The 19,708-nt window shown below is 40.8% G+C and overlaps 1 protein-coding gene across 1 annotated transcript; it reads right to left on the bottom strand.

The window, feature by feature from the left end:
- Window positions 1–1,856: 1,856 nt before the first annotated feature.
- On the bottom strand, window positions 1,857–10,482 carry B3GALNT2 (beta-1,3-N-acetylgalactosaminyltransferase 2; the record flags this gene model as incomplete). Its single annotated transcript, XM_010134775.1, has 6 exons — window positions 1,857–1,935; window positions 2,611–2,721; window positions 6,203–6,298; window positions 7,641–7,834; window positions 8,926–9,026; window positions 10,335–10,482. Coding segments are annotated over 6 exons (729 nt in total), but the record flags the coding sequence as incomplete, so codon positions are not given.
- Between the last annotated feature and the right edge of the window lie 9,226 nt (window positions 10,483–19,708).

Below are 19,708 nucleotides of genomic sequence, written 5' to 3'. Positions count from 1 at the left end.
CTGACGGCAGGTAAAAGCTAAAAAATTATTGTAAGAACACTGAAGTTCTTAGTAAGGAGATGGTTTGTAGTACTGCAGAACTTTCTGACAAACAGGATGAAGGGTATTTAGCACACTTCAGCTTAGGCTCTTACACAGATAACAGGACAACAGAACTGCCCAATTGTATCTGCCCGGCCTAGCTACAACACCACAGGAATAACACTCTCAAAGTCGCCCGTTATGCTGGCTATGACGGCCTGATAAGAATACACCAACTCTCGTGCTATGGACAAAATCTTAGACATTTGGAAAGGGCTGCTGGCATGGCCCCTCTAAGAAGCTTCAAGAAAGCTCCCCAGCTCCAAGTCAGCCCCACTCTGGCCAAGGCTGAGCCAATCAGCACCTCTGTGATAAACATATTTAAGACGGGAAACCTGTTGAGCAAGAACCTTTCATTTTGGGAGCTCTCTTTTGTTTAGGAGGGAAGTAGGACAGAGAGAGAGAGAGAGAGAGAACCCATGTGAACACCCAGGTTAGTAAGGAAGGAGGTGGGGAGACACTCTGGAGCCACTTTTGCGAGGAAATCTTAAGAGAAGAAACCTGTTGAGCAATGGCCTTTATTTTTGGGAGCCCACATATTTTGGAGAGGAATAGGAAGAGAGATAGACAACCATGTGAACACCCAGGTTAGTAAGGAAGGAGGTGGGGAGACACTCTGGAGCATTTCCCTTCGCCCGTGGCGAGCTGGCAGGCTGAGTCCTTGCAGTCATCAGAGATCACCAGTGGAGAAAAGTTCTACTTTCAGCCCATGGAGGAGCCCACACTGGAACCAGGAATTGCTCCTGAAAAAGGCTGTGACTCAGAGACCCACGCTGGAACAGTTCATCACTGGGAGAACTGCTGCCCAAGGGAGACCCCCACAGCAGTTGGAGAGGTCATGGAGGACTGTCTCCTGCGGGAGGGACGCCAGGTTGTCACAGGGGAGGACTGTGAGGAGTGTTTCCCCTGAGGAGGAAGGAGCAGCACAAGCAACATGAAACAGACTGGGACTGACCATAACCCTAATCCTCTGCCCACCCTGTGCCAGGGGGTGGGAAGGAGATAGCAAAGCTGGGCCCAGGAAGAAGGTTGGGGGGGGCAGGTGTTTTTCTCACTGTCCTGCTCTGATTTGATTGGTGAATTGGTAGTGGATTTGTAGTTTGAATTAAATTGATTTTGTTTCCCCAAGTTGAGTCTCTCTTTTGCCCATGACCATAATGGGTGAGTGAGCCCTCTCTGCCCTTTACTGAGACCCTTAAGCCTTTCGTCATATTTTCTCCTTCCCGTAGCTGAGCGAGTGGCTGTTTGGCACTTGGTTGCCAGCTGGGTTTAAACCATGACAGGCAGTGTCTTTGAACATTCTGCTGAAAGAGGTGTAAAACAGCAACAACAGGGGTGGAAAAGCAGGTGACGTTAGGCAGTCGCTGTCTGTCAGTAGTTAACATTAATCATCATTACACAGTACTTCTAACAGCAGCAGTACTGGAAAAAAATGTGAAAATTATCAGGCAAAGATTTCTTTGCACGACATTTATTAACTTGGATTTGGGTAACAAAAAACAAGGACAGAGAATAGAGTCTAGATAAAAATGGAACTCCTGTTAATAAAAAGACAAAGGTATGCAAGTTAATTAGTGACTGACAAAGGGCAAGCAAAGAAACAACGTCAGCACATTGACACTAGGCATAAAAAAACAAGAAGAAATTGCTTCTACTAAAAGAAAACTTAAGGTGATCAAGTTCATAGAGATAGCACAAATTTTACCCCAGAAACATAATTCAAAGTTCCTCTTTTATCACAACATCAACTGTGGTGCTACATTTTGCAGACCTACCTTGAATAGTGTAGATAAAACCACCTGCTATTCCCTCCACACCTTCTGTGAGTTCATGTGGCAGTGACCCTTCCCCTGCCTGCTAAAGACAGATAAATGGGAAGAAATAAATTAGTTCATCCCTCATTACTGATGTGCTCTTCCCGACAATTTTAAGGTGTGAAGTCTTCTGGCAATTGAGAATGAAATTAATTTAAAGCTCTTCTGGTTTAGGTACCTGCATAATGAAAGACTAAGACTAAGATTTTTAACTATAAAGTTTTGTGGCATTTTTTTAAGTTTCATCTAAAACCAGCAGTACCACTGAAACTTTTAGAAAACTAGTTTCAAAGTTAAAAGCAAAATGTAAAGTTATTCTGGCTAAATTACAACAGCATACCATGTTTATGCAAGCACCACTCTGACCAGAAGGAAGACATGCTGCCAAAAAAGCAAAACACAGGCCAAATCCCATCGACTGGGATTTTAGCACAGGACTTTTGACCGACATTTTGCCACCTCTGATATACTGAACCTGCCTCACACCTGATAAAGGCAACAGGTGAACTTTACCCAAAACAAAAGAAAATGCCACTTACTAAAATCATTGTTTGTATGCCCTTGTTTTCTCAGGCAAAGCAAACTTCTCCTCTGAGACAACAGATGTCCAACTGAATTAACAATTTACAGAGAAACACAGGAAAGCAAAATCCTAAATACCCAAGACCCATAGGAAAAACAGAACCATGGTGACAGGGGAGGTGAGGTGACTCACTGTAATGACTCTGAAAACACCCCCTCCATCATTCACCATCACTTTGTGAAGGTTTCTGGAAACAAGGCCCTGAAGATCCTGGCTTTCCCACACAATGGTACCTTCAAAACTCTGGTAAGAGAGCAAACCACTGTTATGCAGGTATTCAAAGACTTTGAAGGATGAAAATCAAACAGGCTGGGGTTGGGTTTTTTTTAATTTTAAAACACTCAACTTCATGCAACATATAGCTTGAACACACTACACAGAAGTTTAACTTACACTTCAACAAAAATAACTTACACATAAGTTCAGTAACACATAATCATACTTTTAAGAGTAACCATGAATTTCTGTATTAGGAACATTAAACTTTTAACAGAATTCTAGTGTAAAAGGCTTTGGCTTTCTAACAGCATTAAGATGGCAATTAAAGGTGACCTGAAGTTAATTATTAAAAATAAACTATAAAATGCTGTAGAGGTCAGCTCAATTCTTTGCTTTCCTCTAGAAGTAGGGTCTTAACATCTGCAGCAGTCTTGGTATTTAGTGATAGCTGCATATTTCAGAAGTCTCCCATCTATTATTTATAATGCCAGCTTTATAATCTAATAATGGCGCTAATCAGTGTTTATTCAAGTCTGACTTGCATGCTCAATACCTTCCCCTTGTTTGTTTAATTACCTGTCAGTAATCAAAACAAATGGACCATTTCTGAGGCTTTTTAGCAGCAGGACCCCTGAACACCATGCACAGTAAAACCCGTATGCTCAATTTTTCTATTTACAGTGCCTGTCATCTCCCAGTCCATTGTTTTTGCAGCAGGAACTGGGGTCTAATCCCACTTCTGTACCTTATTTACAGACACAATTAAGTCGTTTGGTGAGCCTGAGAGTCCTTTCATTCCTCAGCAACCGGAAACATTCAAATTCTCAGCACTGACTATTACTGATACTGACTTCGAATGTGTATCAAGAGTCTCAATGAGCGAAATTCAGCGCAAGGTGTCCTAAAGCTGCAAACTATCATTATTTCCACATTGACAGACATGTAAGCAAATTCTCTCATCACTTTAGCCTTCACTTATTCTTACTCTAAACTGCTTAATGAAAGTTGAGGCCTGAAAATGCTTACAGCAAAACATCAGTGGCACACCTGTAACTACATCATCTGTTTTTACCCCATTTAAACTCCAACCTTTTTGCTGTCAGAGCACAGTTGCACCTACAGTGAATACCGAGCAGGTGTGCTGACATAATGCAGCCCTGCCAAGCTCCTTTCCTAACGTTAAACAGTGCTGTGCTTTTTGTTTCTCCAAGCACTCCCCATCAGTAATACAGAGTATGCATAGTATGGAGCCCCATTTTCATGCAAGCGGCTCATGGCTTTTTGACAAAACAAGTGTGCTGCTAGGACTTGGCTGTAAGAGCCAAGTGTGAGTTTTAGTTATCTGCTAGTGGTTCTGCTCTTTTGCGCTTTCGGTCGTTCCAAAGCTGAATGATCGATTCTGTCTTTGACAATCTGGCCTGCCAGATGCTTATTCGAATGCTGCATTTCCCTCCCCTTCCCCAAAACAAGCAGAAAGAGCAGCACTTGAGCTGGAAGAAGAATGAAGCTCTTCAGCAGTCTGTACAATCCATTACTTTTTGAAGGTGGAAAGGCAGAGGATAGATATTGTCTCAGAAACCATCTCGTGCCAGTTAAACAGTTCACTAAATTTACTGCTCTCAAACAAGTAGATGGCAACGCGTGGGTGTCCTATCTCCTTTGAATCATCTCACATGGTTCAGCATCCTAAGTGCCACAGGGCACTACATGCTGTGCACACTGATCTACATTAGAAACACCATGATATCCCGTAAGCATTCAGCGCACGACATGTATCAGATTAAGGAAGCCCAAACAAAGAAACATAAGAATACCAATATCCCCTTTCTAAATGAAATACTTCCCCATCTGCCTCTCTGCAGGAAAAATGCAATCATTTATAGCAAAATTACAACTGCCTACAATTTTAGTATCTCAGAACAAAGTCTTACAGAGAAAAGGCTTACATGTGATATACCAAATTACTGGGTAAACAACACTCTTTTCAACAAAGTAAAAAATGCCGAATCTTTTTCATGTCAAATCAGATTGTCAAAACATATGCGCAAAATACTGTAAGCGGTCTGCTCACCCAAAAGATCTCCTGCCAGCATAACAAACTTAAACAGTTTTTACTGAATACTATGCAGGGTGATAAACCAATTAATCAGCTGCAGATTGCCCTTAAAATGAGCAGATTTCCAAATGTGTTCATTCTTATAGAGCCAGGGGAATAAACCAGGGATTAAACTAGACACATATATCCTCTCCTCCCCTTTTAGTTTTGTCTTGCTACATTTACAAAATAATTTCTTGCAAAACAAAACAACTCAGACCCAAAAACAAGTTACAGAAAGAGCAGTGACGGTCCAGTCATACAGGGGAATATTTAAATGAAGGGAAGCAGCCTAAAATAGCAGCTGACGTATCTAGAGAGATCACTGGTCCACGCGGAACAATTCCTTGTACCTGGAGGTTCTCCTGAACTAAAATTCTTACACTGAGTCAACCTGTATTCACTAAACCTTTACTATAATAGTATCGGGTTCTTTTCCTACCTATATTCTCTTCTTTCTGTGTTTAATCACCTTCCTAAATACTCACAAGTAGGTTCCATATTCCTATACCAAAACACTACTCTTGGACTCACCCCCAATCCCAAAGAGGATTAGGAAAAAAAAAAAAAAAAAAAAGAAAGCCTTTAGACCCTGCCTCACTGGCTTAGCTAATGGTATCTCAGGACAAGCAAGAACACTACACTCATTACCGTCGAAAAAACAGTGTTCTCCCAAATTTCCAGGGGGCGCCCATTTACAAAAGCAACAACAACAACAAAAAGCGCCAAAACCCCACTTCTGTCATAGGATGTTGACAGGTTTTAAAAACCCAAATGTCAGTCTTCTGTGCACCATATACTTCATAGACCCCAAAGATCTTGAAGCTGTTCTTGTTTCCTTGGGTGGTTCAAATAAAAATTTCCTCACTAGGGCTGCCAGAAATGGAATAACCAAAATTTCAGCAGTCCTCAGTAAGAGCTTATCAATTACAACCATTCCACTAATATTGTCATTGCAAACACAACACACAGTATCTTGTGGTTACGTCCACAACCTCAGAAGCAGAAACCTCTTTTACAGTTGTTCCCTAGAAATGTGTGTCATCCCGCCCTCCCTACCTTGTATACTAATGTCTGAAAAAACAGGAGGGAGAAAGAAATTCCTCATTCTCTGGTAAACTCTCCCACAGAATTGAAATAATTTTCACTCAGAAACTCACAAGGTTTCTGAAATTGCTACTATTTGTCAATGTAATTTTTTAATCAATTTTTATTTTTCAGCCTCATGCTTTGTAACTACTGTTGATAATGAAGTGGTGAAAAAAAAATTCTGGATTTCAGCATATCCCCTCACCTAGCTTCCTAGAGGTGTTCACTTTCCCTTTTCTGCCCCAAGCAAAGGCCAGTTTTATCAGTCAGTCTCTCCAGCAGACTTAAAAGAATTGCAGGCAGTTCCAATATTGCACATACCTCTGGCAAAATGAACTGCTCTACTGGCTTGTACCACAATCTGTTCACTTGCACTCCACAGCTTGGTGGACTAAAGCGAGCACTGAAAAGAGCTTCCTGCGAACAACACAAAAGAAAAAAAATTTTAAAAAGGAAATAAAACCCCCACACATTAAAAGTGACATGAAATTATGCAGATCTTGATCATCTCAGTTAGTCACAATGGAAAGAACCTTATTTGTTGTATAAAATCTCACAACAGGCTCAAACTACACAGAATTCCAGTGCTGGATTGACATTGTGGAAGCAAACAACAATGGAACAGGAGTGCAAGTTCAACTAGAACACAACTAAGAGCACACCATCCGGAAGACTCAGACTCATTTACCACTTTACAGACTTTCTATCTTCTGTTTAAATAGCCGACTGCTACTAATCACAACGTAGGATGCTGACCACCAAAACTTAATTGCTACTTTATTACATAGGCCACCAAATGGCTCTTGGGTAACAACAAATGACATAAAGACGCTGCACTGCCAATCTTCAGAGAACAGTCCCCAAGCACTCCAATGATACTAATTTTTCTCCCTCATTGCTTGTAAAAAGCTAATGCGGATCAAGTCCTTAGGCTCTCAGTGTTTAGAATTCTACCATTTATGACACACCTGTATACTTTTTTTTTTTTGCTATTATAAACACAACTCTTTGGAAGTTCATCACAAAAGCCATACTTCAGTATATTTTCTGTACTTCATTTTAATTATCAGCTTAAATTTAAATTGTTTCTACCATGGCATAGCCAGAATTCTTGAAAGTGGCATATCAAGTTAAGCAATATGCCAAATGCAACGATCACGCTCGATGACATTTTTTTTATTCCAGGTTAGCACTAAGCTATTATATCAAACCCGTAACAGCTTGGGAATGGGGGAAATTATTACCAAGGTTTAATTATTACCCGTAAATAATACTAGTTTCTAGAAATCTCAAAATGTCTTGCCAGAAGACAGACAAGATAAAACCCACAGCTGTCCTGCTCTCTCTGCCTGAAGGCACCAAATGTGTCTTTCTCGGGTATTTTGCATATATATATTCAACAGTTTATTTTTTATTCCTTAATACCTAAGAATTCTTCAATACTTTAGAACCTCAAATACAATCAAAATCGTGTCCTAGAATCAGACAGACAAAAGTGCTCTTTCAAAAAGGCATTTAAATTAACTCACAGCACTGTGAATTTCATCTTTTCCTCATTGGGATGTGTGTGTGTATGTATATTTATATATCTATGAAATGAGAATTTACAATGCAACAGAAGCAAAATGTAACTCATATGCTTGTCAGTTAAGTACTTCTAAATCATCAACACAGCAGGTTGCTTTCTGTAAGAACTTAACCCACAATAAAGAAACAATATGCTTTAGCCCACTTTCAAAAGATAACTACAATGCTTTACCTCATGTTCTGCCTGGTACAGTTTTACAGTGATGTTCCTCTGGAATCCCACCCCATCAGCCTCATAAAATACCCCAAGACTGGTGATTACAATGGGGTAAAGTACACGAAAGTTCACACTGACAATTCTGTCTTCAGATAGCACGGAAGGTACATCCTCAGGGAGACTGAATGCTTCAATTTCCTGATTTAAAACTGTATGAAAAAGAAAGGACAGAGGTGCTATGAGAAGACTTATTAGTTCTTGAACTGAAAACACACTAAGCACACTGGATACACATAAAGCATTCTGCTCACAAGTGCACAAGGATAATCAAATGCTGGAGGAGAAGAAAATACAGCCGGCTGTAGACTGCAGCAAGGAGATGCAACAATCTGCAGGCTACCAGCAATTGCAAGTCAATGCCTACACATCCACAGGGAAAAGATTAGAAGCACAATAAACCCATAGAGTGAAGACAAAATTGCTATTTGACTGCATGAATATCTGTATATTAGCATATTAAAATAATTATTCATGTACTAAAATGGCACAGACCTCCACTTAATTCAGCTGCCTGCTTTTCGGCATTACTGTCTCTCTAAGCCCTGAGGTACCATTTATTCCTGGGAAATTGGTTAGGCAGTGGATGTTGCCATTCTACAAGAAAGTATCAGAAGTTTCACTTTATGGTGAATTGGCTTTAGTGCCAAATAGTCCTTAGTTAACTTGCAAAGAAGGAACAAATACTAAATAGAAAAGTGCCAGGAAAAATTTACAATTTTAGTTAGGAATTTTTGTATGGGAGCATTTCATTTTTTTCTCCATGATACATTTCTTAATTGTTCTCTCTCTAGAGTGGAATCTGAAGAACCTATCAGCCAAACTTGCTTAGAATTCACTTTGTCACCAAAGAAGTCCATCTGACAGTTGAGACTGTGGTGCCTTGCTACTTTCTTCATATGTGACACTAGACCGGGTCATTCTGGCTCTCTCCCACTCGATTTTACACAGGGATAGAGTAAAAACATACTTTATGTGGGAGAGACTGTCGACTGTCCCCCAACACAAAGAAAATGAAAATCCATTAGAAGCCAATGGCCTCCCCTTCACACCCCCAAAAATCTCTCTATTTCATGCCCGCACATGGTACTTACAGGAAGATTACGCCACTGTTAAGACAGCGAGTTCTAGGTGGCATTTATTTTCAGGACTGGTTGTCTTAGTTAAACACACCAAATGACTCTCAGAAAAAATTATTAGTTCTAGTTAAGATCATAACAGTTTTAAAAGTTAACTTCTATACCTGGGTTACTGATGTTCAGAAGTTTGCAGGAGTAGGGGTCTTCTCTGTCCTCCACTGGCACAGCACAACCATGCGCACCTATTATAAACTTCACAAGGACACTAAAATAATTTGGTTTTATTAACACCAGTTCTCTTCCCTCCTCCCTCCACCTTCAACAAACTTACTTCATCACAACAGCCTGTCTTTCACAGGATTAAGATTTTAACCCCTTAAAAATCAGCAATGAGAGTCTGTATGTAGAGCAACCATGTGAATCCCCTCATAGGGGCTTGATTCCAAACCCACATCAGTGCTTTACATTTCATAATGAGGATGCAGGAAGACTGGCAACTAGGAACGGGATTCAAGACAGCCAGCATGCTAAAACAGAAAAAGACCTAAGGCAACACTGAAGGATCCTGAAGACCTGCCTTCCCTGCCTGGCTTTGTTACTTGATTCAGGATTGTTTAAACATTCTGCATTCAAAAGGCAATGTAAGAAATAAAAATAAGGAAAAAAAAACCCATATCAAAGGAAGAACAAGGACTCCACACTATCCATTACAATGAAACATCTCAATTTGGGGTTGTAGCAAAACAACAGGTTGCTCTTTCCAGCCCAAATCATTGCTGTGCCACCGTCAGGTGACAACAAGCAGTATGAAGAACAGTACGTTCCACCTTAGGCTAGTCTTTCACCTAGCAGTGAAATACCCTCCTGGAACTCCACACAAGCTATGAAAGGCCACATTTTTAGTTGACCGAAGTAACTACACTTCACTCCGAACTGCACGATGATGCCAATTCATGAACAGTAAATAGCTTTTAGTGCAAGGCAGGTTCCGAGATGTGAGGTCTATCAAGATGACTTTTCCAGGAATGAAGTGCAGCAGAACTTTCTCAGCAAGAGCAGAGCTGTCTGCAGACTGTCAGGTCTATGCAAGCAATCAGGAAGTGTTCTGCTGGTCACTCATGCTGCAGCAGTTTGGTACACGTGGTTTGGTGGGAAGTAAACCTAACTTTACAGCTGAGGCTGTTGGAAGAAGTTTTTGTGGTTCCCTCACCAAACGCAACCCTGCCTGCTTTCAAGTATCTCGAATTACTAAGCTACGAACAAAGGGTACATAGCAACACAAAAAAGGGAAAGTCTTAGACATCACTAATGAACATGGCAACTAATTGCAAACCAAGCAGCAGTGAACAATTACATTTTATTCCTTGCATAAAAATAGTTACAGCCCAGAACAAGAAGTATTACTATATACCCCTAAGGAGATTTTAAAAATTATCAGAGTACAAGGTGCTCAAAATAAAGCAGAAAAAGAAATATTTTCCAAACAAAAAGGATTAAATCAAGATATTTAAGCATTATAGTCTTTCTCACCCACCCCCCACCAAGCCCCAAATTACAAGACACTAGAGATTACCGCTGGCTCAGTGCAGGATGTTGTTTCAGATGCTTGAACCAAGTGCTCCTTATAACACTGCGCAGTTCATGATTGTGCCGAGCTGATAACACACCTACGATAACATCATAGTGTTTCAGCTTCCACTGAGGAAAGAAAGCCAGTGGACCTAGAAATACAAAGTGACAAAGATTAATTACGTGCGCGTATTGCCACAAACCGGAGTTGCAAGCAATCAGTAAAATGCATCCCAAAAGCAGGAGTACTAGGAACCTCAAAATGCTAAAAACAAGACACAGAATTACTATTGCTTTCTTTGTTCAGAATCAGGGAAACATTTTCAACACGCCAAAACCTTCACTAGCAATCTAGGAAAACTCTACTGCAGGGAACTAAGCAAGTCACTGCAGGTAAACAAAACTAAGAACCTGTGACTCACAAAGCAGGCAAGAACAAAAGCCTTGGTTTGACTTGACAGCATCTTCCATTCTTCAAATATTTGCCTTCCTGACTTAGGAGCGAACTGCCCCCGAGAACATGTTCTTGCTGGACTTCTCTTTCCTATCGGCCATGAGAAACCTTGTGGGCGAGACCCTGCTGTTCTATCTACAAAACTTGAGACAGTCTGGGCCTTCTGCTTGCTCACTGATACCTCCTCCAGCACGATTTAGCCTAAAGCCTGGAGACTTGTCATCACTGGTTCCAGGCCTTCACTATTAGAATTCACCATTATTCTACCTAGAAAAAAAAAAAAGTTAAAAAGGCCTGTTGGATTCAGTAACACATCCATCTTCTTTTTAAAACTGCTGGACCACCTTTTTGCCTCACCATTTCAACGTGGTATATCATGGCCTAACAGTCTCTAACCTCATGAAGTTGAACACCACTCTGCCTTCACACAGGAGAATGTTCCGGCTTTATTCACAGCTGGATGTCCCCACCAATGCTTGTAATCCATGATTTATCTTGTTCTGCTTTAATTTAGAGATCATGAAAGCTGGACTTGATCTCAAGTGAGATTATGACCACATACAGACCCGAGAAGCTCTGACTTACAGCTGCAAACAAGTCAGGCAAGTAGCTAAGGTGAATTTGCTTAGTTTAATTTAAGACATTCTAGACTTAAGGGAGATTTATGTTTAGCTTTAGCAAAGGACTACTTTCCTCTCATCTCACTTTTTTTTTCATTAGGCTGCAGATAAATAAATGTAAACGTGAGGGCCCTCTAAACTGCTGCATACAGCGTAGACAAGATTTTTAAAGAGACAAAAAATATCACCAAGCCTGTATTGTGTACTCCCACTAGAAAAGAGTTGAAATATAACACAGATTCTACCTGCTAGACCACCTGCCACTGTGAAACTGAGTAGATAGGTTAGTGACACCAGACATCCACCTAGCCTTATATTCCATCTTTAGTGTGCAGTGGAGTAGCCTTGGCCTTGTTCTGTGCGGAATCAACATCAAGAGAGTTTTGTTGCTTTTTTTTTTTTTTGCTTTAGGGGTTATTGATAGTGGCTTGCACCTGACTCTCTAGTCCCAAAGCCAAATAAAACAGTGCTCCGCAGTTGATTCTCAGAACAGTACAAGAGCAGGGAAAGTACAGGCTGATGTTTCCACAGGCAAACCTTTCCCAGTCTATTTCCCATTAAATATTTTAGTTCTTAGCTTGAAAACACCAATTTTCTAGGAAAAGGTTAAGTTCCACATTTGTTTAAATGAATCTATACTGACAGCAGCTACAAGCTCATCAATAACTTAAGCTGAACATTAACCTATTAAGAGAAGTTCACATCAACTTATGCTCAGAAACACTTAAAACCCCAAGCAGCCATCCACTAACTCCGCTCCTTGGTTTTTCACTGAAGTCTGCTGCTACCTCTCTTACAACAACCACACACCGCATTGGTGGCAAGGTTCAGAATGTGATTAGTTTGCTAAAAAAGCAACAAACCTACTGCCCTATATTATGTCTGAGGCAACTTTTAAATCAAACACATTGCTCAATTTCAATACAAATTTAGTTTTCCTGGTAAATAGCAACTATCCAGAGGATCTGCACCTCTTCAGAGGTCATCACGTAGCCAAGATCCACCAGGTCTCCATGACATCGGAGGTACATGAACTAGCCGTATGTTTATAAACTACGAGGTTATAGCAAATTCCTCTGTAATTCCTTCCCACACATCTGTTTTCTTTCCTGGTTGTTCTTCCATTCTTTGATTATTCTTTCAACAGCCTCTGCAGCCTCAGCCGCAATCCTTCTGATACAAATCTCACAGGAGGACTAATGCATTTGTAGACTGCACATGGGGTATTGTTTACACTGACTTGTTTTTTAAGATATCAATTTAAATTAGAAGCAGAACCGTTTCATTAAATCAAAACTAAAGAAAAATAAACTAAGAGCAGAAGTCTATGGGATGACTTGACTCAGACTAGCCTAAATTGGCTTCAATCAATTTAAAAACACAACCTAAAAATAAGCTACTCGAATCAAATATACATACTTTAATTAGTTTATATTTTAAAATGAGTGAAGCTTTTCCTTATGAACCATTCACATGGGAACAATGTTAATGTAACAGATGCCTCAGAATTAATATCCTACTGCTTTTAGAACAGACAGCTCTTTCTTGTTTTAGGCCATCTTCAGGTTTAGCAAAATAGCATTACAGCAGTCTATATTTGGAAGCTTGTCTTCTCTGTCCCAAGGGTTATGCCATTTTGCTTCTAAAACCTCTGAAAATGAGGGGAAAGAAAAAAAGAAAAAAGAAATGAAAAAAGAAAAAAGAAAGCTTACTTTCACATAAACCTAATGTATAAGTGTTCTGCTTGTTAGCAAAGGTTTCTACTTCCTACGGAAACGTAGGAATAACACTTGCTACATTTTCAGGAAAAGAGATTCTTATGTCTCTCTGAACTAGCACAATTAAAAAAATGGGGAGATAAACTGAAAAGCATATAAAAAAAGACCAAGGCTATTATTCATTTACATATGTACATGCCTGAATTATACTTAAATGCTCTGATGCAGCATAATTTAAGAGAAAATGTTGCTGACCTCCAAGTCAATAATATCAATTTATACAAGCAATCAATACTGAGAACCAAACCTATTTATCCTATGTTCTATTTTTGTGCATTCTTAGGCCAAAATTTTGTGTGTTGGTAATAGGCTTAAAAAATACATACTATATTGCTCTTTACCTTGTTGTGCAAGGTAATTCAGCCTTTACATTTTCCAACAACAAAGACAAAACAAACACCGTAAATTCTGTGGTTTGTGAAGGGGAAAAAACAAAAAGAAAAGAAAAAGAAAAAAGCTACATATCACATTCAATGATAAACCCTAGAAGTGTTAACTGAAGGGATGCAGAAGGGAGGAAGCCTTTCCAATCCACAGGTCACGCTATCACAACCTGCCTTGCTTTGGAATTCTTACTGTCTTCAAGCTGCACCTCAGTTGTATCACGCAGCCCAAGTCTTCTCAGTGGATTGTAAGTAGCCCAGTGTGCCATGCCTGCCCTACACTTTCAGCATCAGGAACAAAACTACTTTCACTCTGCTGGTTTGCTTGAGGCTGTTAACCCCCAGCAAAAGCTACAAAAACATGAAAGGAAGCAGCCCTTTCCCAGCTGCTGAGGTCCACTTGATTCTGTAACAACTGTAAGGAGTACTTCTGTCAGCTCTAAGACTACTGAAGTCCAGTCTGCCAGGGTCTGGTGTCACAGGGTTAATAACAAGCTCCTACTGAAGCTTTCTTGAGCTGTGGTGTTTGTAAGGACTGGCTCCCACACAAGTCTCCGATGTCTGACCATACATGTACTTCCATTAGCAGAGTTTTTCACCTCAGTATGAGCTGCAGTAAGCTTTTACAGAATTTTCAGTCTCAAATTTTCAGGAAACTTGGTGAAAACGCTGGTCTTTGGGACCTCCACCTGTCTGTTAAGCTTGACTGAGAACTAGCAACAGATCAAATAGGGAGAGAAGCAGGAAAAGGTAAACAAGCACCTATATAGAGCACAAAGCTGTGTCCTTAGAGGACAAGACTAAAGATGCAGAGTGCATCTCCTGCTGAGCTGGCCATGGAAAGAGGTCACCGCTAACAGGCAGTCTGCTGGCCCTAGTCAGATTTTAACCACCTCAGCAGCAGTCAGCAGCTCTTGAAGTTTTTCAAAATCCCAAACAACAAAGATTAACATGCATCTCTTCTTCCTGTAAGACTGATTCTAAAGTAAAATGCCAAGTTAAGCTGTTAATTATATTTACTGTCATAAGGAGATGAAAAGATTGAGAGATCGTTTAGCCTGATTTTGTCAACAAACAAGGTGAATATGATACTGCTGCACATCTCTCTACAATCCACTAAATTTGCCAGTCATTTTCAGTCAATTTTGACATAATGTGCAGTCCCCAAAGTGATTAAGTTCCCACATTTAACTGGACTGGACAGAGAAAAGACTCATCCTTAATGCCTGCACTGAGAAACACAGCAGTGCACTATCAGGTACCACAGAACGTCCATGGGAGACTGCTGGAATAAATGAGCTCTACAGAAGGCTGGGCTTTATATCTTCTGCTATCCATGCAGCTGCCTTTCTTTAAAAATAAAACCAAATAAATCAATGAATGGTACCAGGGAGGCCGGGCAGAAGTTATTTAGAATATTCTCAACTAACCCACTTCATAACGTAAGACTAAAAAGGAAAAACACCCCTCAAAAAAAAAAAAATCCCACACACATTCCAGGTTGTTATCTCTGCCTATTCTTACGACTTTGCAACCATATTCCTGTTTTTTAATGCCTCCTTTTTCTGCACTGCTTTGTGAAAGATCCAAATAAACACGAAGGAAGGAATTAACTGAGTATAAAGGTTTGTATTCACAGAATGCTGACACACACAGAAAAAGAACAAACCAAAAAGCAGAAGCAGCTCTTTCGCCCTCTCTAATCTTCTTCACTTAAAGTCATCTCCTGTGGCTCATCTGCATTACACATTTCTCTGCAAGCAGAGCTACACGACCACCCTGCACTACCTACTCTATACCAGAGCTAAAAATCACTAAGTCGTGCACCCCTGGTTTCTACAGGAACACAGTACTCCTTGAGACAGACAAGCCTTTAGACAAGCTTTTAAACAAGCTTTACAGATTCAAAGATGAAAACCTCTGTAGGCAGAGTTTGGTTTTTTACATCAACAGCAGTCCCTTAAATAAGACAGCAGAGTCCTTCTGAGTAGCAAAGTGACAGCAGTACTGCTGATGGGAGGACAGTGCTCTAAATACCATTAATGATACAGCACTTGCATATTTCTAGGCAAATCTCGGAACAATGGCCAAAGCATCTGAAGTGTAGACACAAAAGCAAATTCTTTTTGCAACACTGAAACTGATGCCACCCCCCCCTCTTTTTTTTTTTTTGCCCGCAAGGGGAGAAGCACAGCACCTTTATCCTTCAAAAATTAGTTATCAATCCCAGATGCCATACAGCAAAAGCCTGCTGCCAGGGAAGACTACTTGCTCCCTTTTGGATGTTCTACCAGGGGCCAATTTAGAAGAGAACCGGTGAAGATCTTCCTTCAGCCACAAGCCTTGCTCTCCAGCTCTGGCAGGACTGGTACCCTTTGCCCCTTGCTCCAACGCCAAAACACAGAAATGCAGCTCCAGTACTGCTTCTTTGTAGTTTGCTGTGTCTCAGATATCAGTACACAGGATAACTCCAAACTCTAAAAAAATCCCAATTCAGCTGGAAAATACTGTCAGCTTTGTTGTGCATTCTTTGTCAGTTATTTCATGCCCATCAAAGGTGAGGAGATTGTTTCTGTTGGGGATGGCCCACCTCTGGAAAACAATGTTACAGTAATCTCATAGACGAAGGATGGAGAACAATTGGCATTTTAGGCAAGCCTGACCTGTTGATGGAAGGTTTCAATTTCCAAGACCACCAGCCTGTTAGGTCTTTACACACCTACAAAAAGATGAAATAACTTTGTGACCAAGCATGTTACTCCCTGGCAGGCAGGCTTACCAGTTTTCAGACAGCATCTTTTCTTAAAAGAGTATCATGTTTTGGCAGAATTTCTCCTTACAGAGCAGAGCATAACCTCAGAGGCTGCTTCGACATTTTGTTATTTCAGTACTGAAATGCCAAAAGCAGGTTAAGCTTTCCCTCCTCTCTCACCTCCCATGCATGCAGGCAGGTCCCTGATGGGGACAGCCCTAACTCTGCAAGGCAGATCCCTAAATGCCAGCCTAGTCAACCCTGTATGTGGTTCCATACACAAGCCAGTGCCTGAAGAAGTAAGTGCTAAACCACAGGACAACAGATGGCACACAAGCAGTGTCTAGAAAACGGTGGGTTTTAATCTGTTGCATAATTATTCACTAGTAAAAGATTGAGTCTAACAAAACCAAAAGGGCCAGTTCTTAGCTGCCACACACCCCCAGAAATGTGACAGGAATAACGTCTTAAAGGGCATTAGCTTCAGGAAAGTAGCAGCATATTACATGGCGTGTGTAAGTTAGACACTGATTAAAGACTGTAACTGAAGCCCTACAGTGAGTAATTTCCTACTCAATACGACTTGTACCATCAATTCAAACCTACAGTTAGCAGTGAATCCACCTGGAGTGTTAAAAGCAGGTCTGTCTGTTCTTTCTGAGGTTCTGAGGTCATTTTATAATTAGCATATATCTGAGATTTTTACAAAAATTAATTAAAGCTTCCTACCCATGAACTTCCTTTGGATAGTACTTGTTTGCAACCAGTTAGACAAGGACTTCAATTAAACCTGAAAGCACACTCTTGCACAAGTCTTGTTCAGCAGTGTGAATTAGCGTTCCAGTAACTGACGAACAAAAAGATAGCAGGGAGCCACCAAAGTCAGGACACAGATGCACCAGCCTTTGGTCTCGGAGATGATCCTATTTATTTTTACCAACTAAGGAGCCCTGCCTACAAGAAGTGTACTCCTCCTGTGACACCAAGGTGAAAGCGAACACAGAGAAAGTCAGAATACTGCACTGGGAGAGACACAACCGAGGGCCAAAGCATGCAGGGAGACCACAGGCCTTTCACGTGGGATAATTAAGGAGAAGCTTTTATTAAAGGAGGCACTTCCAACAAAGGAAGAAAAGTAGGTGGAATGAGTGAAGACTGAAACACTGTTTACATTTAAAGTCATCTGACTTATGGTAAAGTCTTCTGACTCACAGACAACAAAAATGAACTGCTTTCCAGAAATGGAGAACCTGTTCTGCCAGTAGAAGTACCTGAATTGCTCAGGTTACGAAAGCAAAGTTGTTGACCTCTATGGTTACATGAGGGAGGTGCACTTGCAGGAGGAGAATGACTCTTCTAACTGAAAAGCTTAAGAACAGAAGGGCATAAAACAGTTGCAAGTTTAGGCCACATATGAGAAAAGATTTCTAATCAGGACAAGCAGCTTCTGGAACATCCTCTTCCCAAGAAATCCAAGTGAACAAAATAAAAGGCATCCCAACCCTTCACTAAATAAATGGAGACTGCCCAGGTGCCATTTTAAGACAGAGATCAATAACTGCTTATTAGAAAAAGTAAGCAAAATTGATGGCCAGAGACATCTGCTCTAGTCACGTGTTAGCAAGTCAATAGCATCAAGGTAAACAATCACTAAAGCAGGTTATCAAGTTTTTAACAGATTTCCACTTGCATGCAAGAGCACGATGACTATTGAGAGGGGAATTAAGCTCCTCAAAAACAGAACTGCTGTTCACTCACTCTCCCTTTGACCTCCACTGTAGCTAATTTTGCAGCTGTTGAGGCACTGCACAACTATTGAGCTACACAGACACTACACAGAAATACCAACAAATAATGTATTTTTCTGTCACAGCTATTGTAAAGTACTGTCCCATGATCAGATTTAAGTTTTATTCATACCAGTGATTCCAGGTAGTAGGTAATAAAGAGCAGATGGAGCAGTAGACAAGAAAAAAGAAATTACTCAATAAATTAATCAAGACTGGCTTTTCCAGGCAGTACCAGATCCTGTCAAATAGTTTTGGATTCATTAAGCCTTTTAATAAATAGGGACATTTCTTACTCTTGTATATGAATTCATTAATATTCCTAAAACTCCGAATAATAAAAAAATATAACACAGCAGACATCAGAGTTAAAAGAGGCGCCTTAGCTCATTCTTCTTTCCCCTGCCAAGGCAGTCATTCCTACAGCTTGTGCACTGAAGGCTAAGAGACAGCATTCCTTAAATTACCATGCAAAAACCAGGCCTACAAAGAGACAGCACGTGAACATCAGCGTTCTCCCACAGATGATCGAAGTTCTCTTTTTGTAAGAGGCATCAGTCTTTGTCTCCCCAGCGTGAATACATTACTCAACAGGTTACAACTAAACCACCCTTGCACAAGCAGAATGCACACTTACTCTGTCAGTATTAAAAAAGGGCATTTTTTTAACTCTAGTTACCCTAACATTATCCAATGCAACATAGTTGGACAGTAACAACCAGGAAGTCCAACACTTAGTGCTCAAAACAGTGAGCATCTGAAGAGCAAACTCAGAGGTTTGGGTAATTAATTAACTCCCTCCCCCAGTCAGAAAAACCTCTGGATTCTCTTTAGAAATGTTTGATAGTGGAAAACACATTTCTGCAGGAAAGGTCATAATGAGATCCCACACTGCCACTTCCAACTCCAAATTAATGCACTCAAGTTAGAAAAGCAGCACCATGAACAACGAGACACAATTCCAACACAGCTAACAACTAGAACTCCCATTCTTTTATCGTCCAAGTGTGACCACTGCTCCTTTGATGTGCAGTGACCAGAATGCAGACACAGAGAGACCCACACAACTCTGCAGCCTTCAGACTATGCAAATGTACCGACCTTCCTCCTTTCACACCACCATTACTAACCACCCCTGAAAAGCAGCAGACGCGCTCCCGTTTCCTCACAATTTCGTACACGCCACACAGAGCGGGTCACTAAACAAAACACCTTTTTTATTTTCCTTATAATTTTTCAAATATCCTGTAGGGTATTTCTTAAGTTCTCAAACAGTGCCTATGGGTAGCTGACACAAGTTTCTGCTCCAGCAGATGCCTATTTACACCAGACACGCAGATTTGCAGCCTGAAAACACAACCCATCTTACGAGGAGCACAACGCAAGCCCTTAGAGGTCTGATTTCACTTGTGTTGGATCGTACCCGATCCTATGAATAGCTTTTTGCATCACAGGGGTTTCAGAGACCGCTAAGGCAAACTCGCCACACCGCAAAGAGCTATTCCTCGGACTGGGAATGATGCAACGCAAGTGAAATCGAAGGGAATCTCTTCCCCACGCACCGCAGCGGGAGCGGCAGGGCGCCTGTGGCACAGGAGGTGTTC

Source organism: Buceros rhinoceros, unplaced genomic scaffold (assembly GCF_000710305.1).
Source record: "Buceros rhinoceros silvestris isolate BGI_N320 unplaced genomic scaffold, ASM71030v1 scaffold31554, whole genome shotgun sequence".
In the NCBI taxonomy this organism is placed as follows: domain Eukaryota; kingdom Metazoa; phylum Chordata; class Aves; order Bucerotiformes; family Bucerotidae; genus Buceros; species Buceros rhinoceros.
The sequence above is the reverse complement of the archived record's forward strand: the minus strand, read 5'-3'. Positions and strand labels throughout refer to the sequence as shown.